At 42.3% G+C, this 12,524-nt stretch overlaps 1 protein-coding gene across 2 annotated transcripts in view; it reads left to right on the forward strand.

The window, feature by feature from the left end:
• The window catches only part of ITPR1 (inositol 1,4,5-trisphosphate receptor type 1), a 247,403-nt gene that overhangs the window by 113,437 nt on the left and 121,442 nt on the right, over positions 1 to 12,524 (forward strand). For both annotated transcript variants that reach the window (XM_073351182.1, XM_073351183.1), the window contains 7 exons: positions 1,234 to 1,359; positions 1,711 to 1,911; positions 4,286 to 4,537; positions 5,401 to 5,526; positions 6,191 to 6,319; positions 10,978 to 11,098; positions 11,859 to 12,043. In XM_073351182.1, coding sequence (XP_073207283.1) covers positions 1,234 to 1,359; positions 1,711 to 1,911; positions 4,286 to 4,537; positions 5,401 to 5,526; positions 6,191 to 6,319; positions 10,978 to 11,098; positions 11,859 to 12,043 — 1,140 coding nt within the window. The remainder of the gene's footprint in view (positions 1 to 1,233; positions 1,360 to 1,710; positions 1,912 to 4,285; positions 4,538 to 5,400; positions 5,527 to 6,190; positions 6,320 to 10,977; positions 11,099 to 11,858; positions 12,044 to 12,524) is intronic.

Below are 12,524 nucleotides of genomic sequence, written 5' to 3' on the forward strand. Positions count from 1 at the left end.
GCTATTCCGCTGCTCTGACTTAAGTCACAGACAGAGAGAGTACTTACTCCTGTGAACAGAAGCTGAATTTTTGTTGCTGCGTCAATATCTTCCTTTCTCCTCTTCACCATCAAGTTTAAGCCCCTCAATACGGAATTCCATTGTAATGGATCTCATGGCAGTCTTCCTATGAAGTCCAAAAGTATGGGAAAGAATCTGATGTGTGGTTTGCCCTATATAGATTCATAGATACTGAGGTCAGAAGGGACCATTATGATCATCTAGTCTGGCCTTCTGCACAATGTAGGCCACAGAATTTCACCCACCCACTCCTGCGAAAAACCTCTCACTTATGTCTGAGCTATTAAAGTCCTCAAATCGTAGTTTAAAGACTTCAAGGAGCAGAGAATCCTCTGGCAAGTGACCTGTGCCCCATGCTACAGAGGAAGGCGAAAAACCTCCAGGGCCTCTTCCAATCTGCCCTGGAGGAAAATTCCTTCCCGACCCCAAATATGGCAATCAGCTAAACCCTGAGCATATGGGCAAGATTCACCAGCCAGATACTACAGAAAATTCTTTCCTGGGTAACTCAGATCCCACCCCATCTAACATCCCATCACAGGCCATTAGGCCTATTTACTATGAATATTTAAAGATCAATTAATTACCAAAATCATGTTATCCCATCATACCATCTCCTCCATAAACTTATCGAGTTTAATCTTAAAGCCAGATAGATCTTTTGCTCCCACTGCTTCCCTTGGAAGGCTATTCCAAAACTTCACTCCTCTGATGGTTAGAAACCTTTGTCTAATTTCAAGTCTAAACTTCCTGGTGGCCAGTTTATATCCATTTGTTCTTGTGTCCACATTGGTACTGAGCTTAAATAATTCCTCTCCCTCTCCAGTATTTATCCCTCTGATATATATATATAGGTATGTTCGGTAGCACTCGAGGGGTTGAAATGCATTATTGGCAAGCTTGAATGTTGCATATTCAGATCTGAAAGACATTACTTATTTATATTTGTGTTTTTGTTCTCCACAACTTTTAAAATCATAAAAGGGGCCAAGTTCTTATCTAGTATCAGTGGATTAATTTGGTTGGAGGTCTGTAGTGGACAGAGATTTGTTTTTCTATTGAGAGAGATGTGACTCTGAAAATTCTGTTGAACAGGTGGTATTGTGGTCCACCCAAAAAAGTGAACTTTTGGGTTGTTTTTAATTCCATCTTATTTGTGTCATGCAATCACAGGCAGAAGATACAAGGATGCAGGAGATAATGAAACTTGCACATGCATTTCTACAGAATTTCTGTGCTGGGAACCAACAGAACCAAGCATTGCTGCACAAGCACATAAACCTGTTCCTTAACCCAGGGGTAAGAAGTGATTTAACTTAATACCATGTTTTTTTGTAGTAAGAAAGTGGAATAACCTGACCTCTGTAAAGGCCTCTGGACCAGTTCTCATGCAAGACTAGTTAAATGGATAGCACTTTGTTCTCATTAATGTTGGCAGGAGCAGCATCTGGTTAGTGCACTCAGTTATAATGCAAGGGGTGGAGGTGGATGGAGAAGAGTATCCCTGATGGATACAAGTCTCTGTACTGAAATGCTGATTCCTCTGAGAAGTTCCTCTTTGTACTGTCATGTTCCCTGAAAATTCATTGATGTTGTCCTGACTTGTGTATGTGATTTTTTTTTCTTTTTTTTTTCTCCCCATCTCATTAGATCCTGGAGGCAGTAACAATGCAACATATTTTCATGAACAATTTCCAGCTATGCAGTGAGATTAATGAGCGAGTCGTTCAGCACTTTGTCCACTGTATTGAAACTCATGGCAGAAATGTCCAGTACATAAAGTTCCTGCAGACAATTGTGAAGGCGGAAGGAAAGTTCATTAAGAAGTGCCAAGATATGGTTATGGCGGAGGTGAGAGATGCATGTTTCTGTAAGCTCCTGAGCAAAAAAAACAACTGGCATTCAGTAGAAAGTGAAAGGATGCTGAGAAAGTGACGTTCTCAACTGGGACAATATAGAAGTGATGTGCAGCTATCACACCGCACAAAGTTTTATTATGGGCACAAGCTGCTTCATCACGCTCTCCCCCCTTGGGTGGGAAGGATGACCTTTAGTGTATCTCAAAAGTTATCCTCTCTGGTGCCACAAAAAAAGGGTACTTGTGTCACAGCCCTAGTCAAGCTCCCCCTGCTGCACACTCACCAGGCTGTTGTGTTTGCACCCTCAAGCTGGGCCCATGTACTTTTACACATCCCTTGGCCTGGATAGGCTCCAGCACTGTCTCTGGCCATGGTCTCACTGCAAAATTTTTGGGCACAGAATTTGTCTGATACCCTTCTGAAAGAGGGACCCTGTAGTTCAGTTGTCCTAAATCCCCAGGACCAACGCTGACCCCCAAAACACTTCAGTGGTGCTATTTCCCAGAATTCCCTCCTGGGCACTCTGATTTATAGTTTACCCCTTTAGGGGCATGTGATACTTGAAGCAAATAGAAACAGACTTTACAGAAGGATTTCTAAGGACAGTCGCTCTTTATTTTAGAATGCACGACATATACAGACATCTGCAAGAAACACTTAGATGCTGTTCCCTGCCTCAGTTATGTCACCACTCCTGAGTGTTCTTTAGGATATGGGTCCATGTCCTTTCAGGGTTCTAAGTCCCTCTGCTGGGCTGCACTTCTCCAGCTTATGGCTACTTCTCTGAATCATTGATTCTCTCTGACCTGTGCAATCAGCTTCGTTCAGCTTTGTCTGGTCCCACAGTCCATAGGTCCCATCGCCTTCCTAAAGCCTGTCCCTTTTTGTTCCCCTCTCTCTGAGTCCCTCTGTGTTTTGAAAGGGCTGTACCAACACCTCTGTCTCTTTGTTCTTCTTTTAGGGGAATTCCGTTGCTCCTCTCCTCATTCCCGACAGCCAAGCTGGGTTGAACTGGGCCTCCTAGGGCTCAGCCATCCCACTGTTAGAAGGTGCACCTGTTCAAATGAGAGCCATTCAGGTTAATAACTCTCCATTGTCCCTGGTTTGGGAGACACATGTTACCAGCCCTGATGGGCTTTTCCACATACACTGAGGCATTCAATGATGCAGCAAATTCATAAAGCCGAATTCATAAAAACGGAATTCATAGGTTGTACATAGGTTCCCCAACCTGTCACAAATGGGATTGAGTCAAAGGAAGGACTGTCTTTCTCCAGTAAGGTTCTGGCCTTAATGCATCAATTTCACTGGGAAGTTTGACTCTGGATCTTGTTCCCCATGCTGTAGTTAAACTTAAACAGAGCGTCAGCTGTTCCGTGTGGACTTAGTCCTGCAAAGTGCTGAGCAACCCTCTTTCCTGTTGAAGTCAGTGAGTTGAGGGAGCTCTGCCCGTTGCAGAGTCCAGCCCTGTGAAGTATGGCTTTGCATGTGAGTTTTGCTCTGTGCATTGTGTTTGAGATAGATGTCTAGATGTGTCTGAAATCTGTAGGGCAGATTTTTAACAGTGCTCAGCAGCTCCCTTTCTTCTCAGTTGCTGTCCATCCTTCTGCTCTCGATAGAAACGGGTGGAGTGCTGAGCTGTTCTGAAAATGTGCCTCCCCCCAAAAAAATGTAATGTTGATAGAAGTCTGCCTTATGGGACTTAATCATGCCTCTAACTGCTTGTTGAAAATCATTGTGTAAGGAATGGGGAATTACCCAGCCTTGAGGTCCTACCACCCAGAGTTCTTGAAGGACTTAGCTCTGAGCAGAATCGTGTGCCCCAAGCTAACACTACAGACGGATCAGCTGAGGCAATCTTCATGACATAACCACAAAAAAGTCAGAAGCTTCTTGAAAGAACATTTATCGAACTAATGAGGAGCCAGTTGAACTGGCTTTGATGTTAAAGATTTTAAAAGTGGTAGATTTCTAGGGCATAACCTACTCAGAACAGAGGTCTAGGGGAAGACGTCATACTTCAGAGAGATCATTTATAACTGTGGAAAGAGAGTGCAAGGTACAGAGCCTCAGATGGATCTGGCAGGCTGCAGTTTTATTGAACTCACAAGTAATTGCAAAACTGACAAAGAGCGTAACATTCCAGTACACAGATAATATATAGCTTTAGATAAAGGGGGGACTCTTCAGCCTGTTAGTGAAATGTTTAGAGGATGAGGTTTGAGGTCCTCTGAAGAAAAGTGCTGGGTAAGTGGAAGAAGGTACACATGCATGTGTACCTTCCAGAAATGGTCTGATTCCTGTGGAATCTCTAAGGGGAGACATAACAGAATGGAACCCAAAAGGAAGCTGTTCTTTTTTTGTAGCTAGTCAATGCGGGAGAAGATGTCCTTGTGTTCTACAACGACCGAGCCTCTTTCCAGACCTTGGTCCAAATGATGAGATCGGAGCGGGACAGGATGGATGAAAACAGCCCTCTGATGTACCATATCCATTTAGTAGAACTGCTTGCTGTATGCACAGAGGGCAAAAATGTCTACACAGAAATCAAGTGCAACTCGCTCCTCCCATTAGATGACATCGTTAGAGTAGTAACTCATGAGGATTGCATACCTGAGGTGAGGTCTGATATTAAACATTGCGTACCTATGTAATGTATTAAAGTTAGTGGAGTGAGGTTTGTTTTTAATCACTCTGTTTGGCCTGGAAAGAATGGCCTGGTTTGGCCTGGAAAGAATGGCCTGTGGGTAAGCAGCAAGACTATGAGCTGGGAGAAGTAAGTGTGTGTGTGTGTGTGTGTGTGTGTGTGTGTGTGTGTGTGTGTGTAAATCCCCCCCCCCCCATTTTTTAAAATGGGGATGGTTACTCTGAATGTGCCTACTTCCCAGGAGTGTTTGAGGCTGAACACATTGATATATGTAAGGTACATTGCCAATCTTGAATAGAAGTGCAAATTATTAACATTATGCTGAATTGTGGCTGCAGTATTTCTGGCTTTTTCATAGATATTTAGGGCAGAAGGGACCATTATGATCATCTAGTCTGACCTCCTGCACAACGCAGGCCACAGAATTTTACCCACCCACTCCTGCAAAAAACCTCACACCTATATCTGTGCTATTGAAGTCCTCAGATCGTAGTTTAAAGACTTCAAGGAGCAGAGAATCCTCCAGCAAGTGACCCGTGCCCCATGCCACAGAGGAAGGCGAAAAACCTCCAGGGCCTCTTCCAATCTGCCCTGGAGGAAAAGTCCTTCCCGACTCCAAATATGGCGATCAGCTAAACCCTGAGCATATGGGCATCGTTGCAGATGTCTTGCTATTTATGAGATTGGATTTCACCAATATTTAAATAAAAACAATAGATTCTGTAAATTCAGCTACAAATTTTTAAAGCAGTTTTAATGTGATGACTTTGCATTGACTAAAAATGCCCATTTAATTATTTTTTTAATTAACCATTTTGATTTATCCATTTGTAGGTTAAAATTGCCTATATAAACTTCCTAAATCATTGCTATGTGGACACAGAAGTGGAAATGAAAGAGATTTACACCAGTAATCACATGTGGAAACTGTTTGAGAACTTCCTGGTTGACATCTGTCGGGTAAGGATTTCTATACCTAGAAATGTAAATCTAAAAGAGCAAACGGACATAGTTGTGGTGACAATTAGCAGAGGTTTGGAACAGTGCATTTTAAAGCACAAGTCAGGAAGCTCTTTACTGGTTCCTCTCATTTCAAATTTATATTTGTCTGCTTCTCCATTTAGGCGATTGTGGACTTTTAGTTATGTTCCATGGAACACAGTGATTTCTTTCTTTCTTTCTTAAAACAAAACAAACAAAGCGAGCCCCTTTTTTCTGCTTCACATGTCTCTCTTTATTCTGCCACTGGCTTGTTCACTGTGGCCAGGTTGTATGGCTCCTTCCCCAACCATATTTGATATATTTTAGCAAGTTTAGAGTAATTTTCCTGTGCTTGGCATTTATTTTTCCAAGTGGCTTTGTGCCTGGTATACCAAGTATTTCCCCATAGGAAAACATTACATCTCATTCCTACTTATAATACTGCATTCTTTGCTCTGAGGTATCCAATTTTTTGCACACACACACACACACATTGTGTGTCCTAGCTATATGAGTGATTTTGGTCTACACCGCATACTGTGGCAGATAGTCCATTCAGAATTAATGCTCCAAATCACAGGAGTTAAATGTTCATATTTATCAGTTTAACTGATGTGTTCTAAAAGAATGAATTATTTTGTAGACCTGTAACAACACCAGTGACCGAAAGCACGCTGACTCCATCCTGGAGAAGTATGTCACAGAAATTGTGATGAGTATAGTCACCACCTTCTTCAGCTCCCCATTCTCTGATCAGAGCACCACTCTGCAGGTAGGAAATGGTACAACAGGTTAAAGAAATAAGCTGCTTTATTCATGAAACCACAGTAATCGGACAGGATAAAAAGAAACAAGTCGAGGCTGGGGGGTTGGCGGGGGAGGGTGAGAGAGAGAATAGATATTCAAAATAGCACAGAAGTATAAATATTTCCTCCTAGTACATTACAGTTGAACACTCCCTTTCCTGTAGAGGGGACACTGTGCTCTACATGTACAGAATTCTTTTCAACAGGTTCTATAGACGCTCAATTGTAAAATGACACTAACTCCATGATATAGGTGCTCAGTGCTGTTCCTGTCGTTCCACGTTAGGCTTTCTTTAGGGAAATGGTAAACAGCATTGCTGGTGCTCTGGCAGAGTGGAGCTATCCTGGAAGTAGAGAGATGGGGCAGGGGTTGGTTCATGATGATGATGATTTTTAATTTGTATTGCAGTAGTGCTTATTAGCCCCAGACATCTGCCAAGACCCCACTGTGCTAGATAATGTATGACCAGAACAAGAAGACACCTACTGCATATACTACTAAGTATAAGATGGGACCACAGATGGAGAAAGACCTAGTACAAGGGAACAGTCGGACAGCATTGGTCAGATGATAGCCTGTGGTCTCAACACAACAGCACCCTAACCGTTGTCTAGTATTTTGTAGGCATCACAATAAGAGTTCTGAGAAGGGCATGAAAGGTACAGTGAGGAGGCTTTGTAGGTTTTTTATGGGAGAAAGCACAAAGGTGCATGTCTGAAACTTTAATAGGTGGATGATAAAAGCCGGCACCATGGGCCAGTTGGGTTCAAACCTTGCTTCAGACAAACTGCATTTTAAGGACACTTTCGTTTTAGAGAAATGAAAGCAATCTCACATTTTAAAAATGCTTCCACCTGTTTTCTTCTGTCATCCCGATTAAATCTCTGGACCTGTGTGGACTTGGGGAAAGTGGGAGCATGAGATTCAATACCTTTGTAAAGTGAAAAGGAGGCAGCTGTTCTCCTCTTCAATTCCCCGGGTTCTCCCAGTCTCTTCCTTACAGGACACGAGGCAAGAGTAGCAGGACAACGGCACTAACCGCAGCGCCAAGAAGCCTGCCAGGATAATATCTTGGTCACTGCTGCAGTGACACCATGATAGTGGAGGCAGCCTCTTAAATAATTATCGTTATGAAAGTTTTCAATAGCCTTTTGGGGACGTGTGGGAGGGGTGGTCAGGGGTCCGAATATGTCGTGAGGAGCTTGGATATAGTTTTTCATTGAAACTCAGTGCAAACTCAGGTAAGCAGAAAAAACAATTGTGTGTAATTAAACACAGCTGGCAGCAGGTTAGGAAGCAGCTGGTTTCCAACGGTGGCAATTAAGGGCATCTGGGAATTTGCCTTTTCAGCCCCTCTTTGGGGAACTTATACTAATCATTGTGGTATGCTAACTAGCTTGCTATAGCATGTCCCACTCCAAGAAAAGTATTATGTACAACAGCCCGCTGCCTGACCTTGCAGTCCGTAAAGGCTTAAAATTCTGAGTAGTCCAATTAGTTCCCCCTTCTCACTGAACATAAGCAGTAGCCCTCACACACTGCTGGGTTAGATCCGCTCTATTCACGTTCCTATCATTAGGAGGGAGCCTGCCCTCCTTGAGTCTGGAAGAATGACCAGTTGTGGACCTAAGCCTATATTAAACAATGGACTTGCTTCTGTAATGCTTACTGAGGCAAGCAATCCTTATTCAGGCAAGAAAGTAGTCATACTAGGGATACTCTCATGAGTTAAAGGGCTTGCAGGATCAGTTCAGATAGGGTGAACTTGCCATCTGTGTGTATTGCCTATGAGGTAACTGTGGCAGCTATCTGCACTGTAATTGGCCTGATTAGGGGCCTGAACCTTAACCCACACAAGCGCAGTATTGAGTAATCAGCTGTAAACGTTAATGTTCACTGCCTAATACTGTTTGATCTGCTTCTCATGTGACTTTGAAGTGAAAGTTGTTGTTTTAATACCAGTTTGCATGCAAATCTGTCAAAACCTTATTGTGCAAAAAAATAAGTATGACTAATAATTAACCCTGTCCTGTATGGCTCTGTCCTTTGCCCTGTCTTCAGTTCCCTCTGTACCTTATCACTGTGTGACCTCAGTGCTTGTCATGCCTGTAATTGCTCACTTTGTGCTGGCAACTTTTGAATCTACTTCTTTACCTCAAGACTTTCCCTATCTGCTAATTCATGCATCTGCAGTTCTCCTTCCAGCATCTCAAAGCCTATCTAAACATAGCAAAACAAAGCATCTCATTTCATCCTCCCTTCTCCATCATGGGGGTGATGGTTCCACAATCCTCTGGGTTGTGCTAGACTCCTCTCTCCTCAGCCCCTCACATCCACTCTGTTGCCAGATCTTCTTTCTTCCTGTTTCTCATCTCCACTATCTATCTGTTATGTCTGTTGAAACCCTTGTCCATATCCTTGGACTCTTAAGTAATTTGTAGCCTCCCTTTGGCTGACCGAATTCCTGCTTCGCGCCCCTCCAGCCTATGTGAATTGCTGCTGTGAAAATGATTCAAGTCTCTGATGGCATGTGAACCCCTCCTTCCCCTACACAAACACACACTTCTATCTCTTCAGTGCCTTTGCATCTCTTGCATCAAACTCAGGTTTTGTCTTCCCTTTCAGTGCTCTGCAGAGCTCTGCAGCTTCCTACATCTAATCTCCCACCACTGCCCCTCTCAGGTCCATATGCCTTGCTTCCCGACTCCGTTCTGTATTCTCCCCTAATGTCTCCATGCTTACTCCTACACTTGCACTGTGTAAATTTCAGCCCACTCCTTCCCCTCCTTCCCTGATGTCCTCTCCTCCTGTACCATGACTTAAATTCTACTTTCCTTGGGGCAGGGACCTGCCCTGTGTGTCCATGTACATAATACAAAATTAGATTCACAGATTCCAAGGCCAAAAGGGACCGTTGTGATCATCTAGGCTAACCTGCTGTGCAACACAAGCCATAGAACTTCCCTCCCCCTAAAACCCTTAGACTTTATCTTTTTAGGGAAAACATCCAATTGTGATTAAAAAATCCACCATGCCCCTTGGTAAATTGTTCCAATGGTTAATAAGCCTCACAGTTAAAAAAAAAAACTTGTCTTTTTTTCCAGTCTGAATGTCTCTAGCATCAACTTGTAGCCATCTTGCATCTTTCTCTGCTAGACTGAAGAATCCATTACCAAATATTTGTTCCCCATCTAGGTCCTTACAGACTAATCAAGTCACCCCTTAATCTTAGGGTAATATACTGATTCCTTTCCAAGCAAAAACTCTCCAAATAACTGCCTCTTTACTGTATTTATCTTGACTTTCTTGCCTCCTATGGGCGCTACTGACCCAAACCTTATTTTACAAAATTTAGAGTGGTTTTGATTTATGGACCTAGTTTAAGCAAATGAAACATCACTGAAGTTTTCAGACAGATAAGTCTTTAAACATGGTTTGAAAGGAATGTGTGAGTGGCTAGAGTCCAGAAACATAGATAGTTTCAATGTATTTAGACCAGTGTCTACAATATTTTGACATTTGGCTGCGTTGCTGGAAAGGCTGATGGGCGTTAGCTATTGTGTTACTCTAAGTAAACTCTGTTCCCCATTGCCAGCACATGGAGTTATTTCACAATTTGGTTAAAATTAAAGAAAAAATATTTCCTTTTCTCTAATTCCAGCTTCTTCTTCTTCCCCCTCCCCGCCCCCTTATAACAGACATCAGTCTTGACCAGACTAACAGAGATATTTTCCAGTAGTTCCTAAATCCACTGTGAGCTTTGCACTGAGGTGTGGTTTGCTTAAACTAAGCATTATGTACCAAATAGAAACAGACACATGGGTGTTGCCTCTCACTATAGGTGGGCTTTTTAGTGTTGAAACAAGTTTATCAGAACAGTTTAAAAAAATAAATTCTTACACTAAAAACTGCTTACATAAAGCAAAATAGTGATTTGGTTTTGAAACTGTTTAGATGTATTTGCAGAGATAGCAGAGTACTCATATGTGAGTCTTTTACCTCTTTGAGGTGGGGATATTGGCTTATTTATAGTGGAAAATCTTGCAAAAGGCAATATAGTTGACTTTTTTTGACTGATCCATGGCAGCTGCAGTGTTTATAAACTAACTGCAACTCATGTTCAAAATTACAGCTGTTCAAAACACGTATCTGTGAATTAGAAGCCAACAAACTTCAGAAAAGGACCAGTTGATAATTATGGAGCTGAGTTGTAGTTTAGCAAGAGCAAAGCCCAGTTTTCCTATTGAGTGCCGAGCCACCCTCTGGTCAATCCCAAATGAGCAATCTCTGTATTTTGGGCTGCTGAAAACCCTCCCTCATACAAACTAAAGATTACTGCCTATTTCCTTTGCTTAGTGATAGTGCATTTAGTGGGACTTCATGCTCTAGGAGCCATCAAGTTGACATTTCCCTATCTGTCCTGATACTCCCTCTTCTGTTAAACTGCTGCTTGTGTAGTAGACATGCTGCCCAGAATATAAATGTTGCCTTACAAGTGGATGTGGACTGCTAACATGCAGTCAGTCTGCAAAGAATAATGGCTGATGTAGTATCGAAGTAGTGGACAATCTAATCTCAAACATGAGATGATGATTTTGATCTGGTTATTTTCATATGTTCTAGACTCGCCAGCCTGTGTTTGTACAACTGTTGCAAGGAGTGTTCAGGGTATACCACTGCAACTGGCTAATGCCAAGCCAAAAAGCATCGGTGGAAAGCTGCATTAGGGTGCTGTCTGATGTAGGTAAGAAGTTAGATTTAACATGCACAAAATACTTCTGTCCAATGTTTCACCCTTCTATCCCAAAAGCAAGATGTATTCTACCTCCAGTAGATGGTAGGAGGTAGCTAACTCAGAGCTAAGGCATGGAGCAAATCAAGCATTTCCTTCATAGCTAAAGTCCTGTTCTATGGTTGCACAACAAATGTTTTCAATGTAAATGTGAGGTGAAACTGTAAACTGTTTGACTAATTAGGGGCAGAAGTTCTGAAAGTACATGTTGGCATCTGAAACAATGGGTTTTTGCTGACCTAAATTCGCTTTGTGGTTTCTGTTGAATGTGACAGTTGTACTCCAATCTTCAACAATGAACTGCTGATTTGTGCAGCTAGATGGCTGCCGCATTCCTTCCCAGAAGTTGCTGCATATTAGTGGCGAGGACAGTGAGCCTCATGAACATAGGACATAGGGCCAAATTGTTCTATAAGATGGATGTGCACATCCTCTTAACTTTAGTGGGAGTTATGAAGGTGTATGTGAGGGCATGGTCTTGCTCGTACATTCTGAAGTTAGGAAAAAGCTGTGTTAAACTTAAGGTATTATGACTGCCACAAGGGTGTCAGATTCATTGCACTGCGGATTGAAAACAGCATCACAGAAAGTGTATTTAAAATATTCAGAAAAGAATATGAAAGAAGCGCAGCTTGGGATTCCCCCTTGTTCCCTTATTGATTGCATGTAGGGGCTAAAGGAGTCCATTCTTATTACCTTTTGCCTGTTGCAGCGAAAAGTCGAGCAATTGCAATACCTGTGGATTTGGACAGCCAAGTCAACAACCTCTTCCTAAAATCACACAACATAGTACAGAAAACTGCAATGAACTGGAGAATGACGGCAAGGAATGCTGCCCGCAGAGACTCCGTGCTAGCTGCTTCCAGGGACTATCGAAACATCATTGAAAGATTGCAGGTGAATACAGAGTGCTGCATTAACAACTTACTTCAGCCATCTTGATAGCCATATATTTACATTTCAGCACAAAAAGACAAACTTACTACTTCAATTTGGGAGTTATGAGTCAAAGTAAAAATGCCACATGTGATAACCACAGCCAAAGCTAATTTAATACTGTATGTAAAATCAAATGTAAACCATTTATTGAAATAGGGAATGGAACATGCACAGCTAAAGCTTGTGGAAGTTTTATGGCCCTTGGAGAAGAAGATACTTCAAAGCACATTTGTCCAGTTCTGTGGTTCTCCCAACATTTTCATTCTGCCAGTACCAGTGGTTTCATTTCAACTGCTCCTTGAGAGAGAGAGGGGGATCCTCTAATTTGTTGCGTACTTTCAAGTCCCTCCAATACTTCACTACTTGGTTATCGAAACATTTAATGTGATAAAAGGCTCCATAGACCACAGTCTGGGAATTGTTGCAAAGTTTACTGTTT

This window comes from Lepidochelys kempii, chromosome 7 (genome assembly GCF_965140265.1).
Source record: "Lepidochelys kempii isolate rLepKem1 chromosome 7, rLepKem1.hap2, whole genome shotgun sequence".
Taxonomy (NCBI): Eukaryota; Metazoa; Chordata; order Testudines; family Cheloniidae; genus Lepidochelys; species Lepidochelys kempii.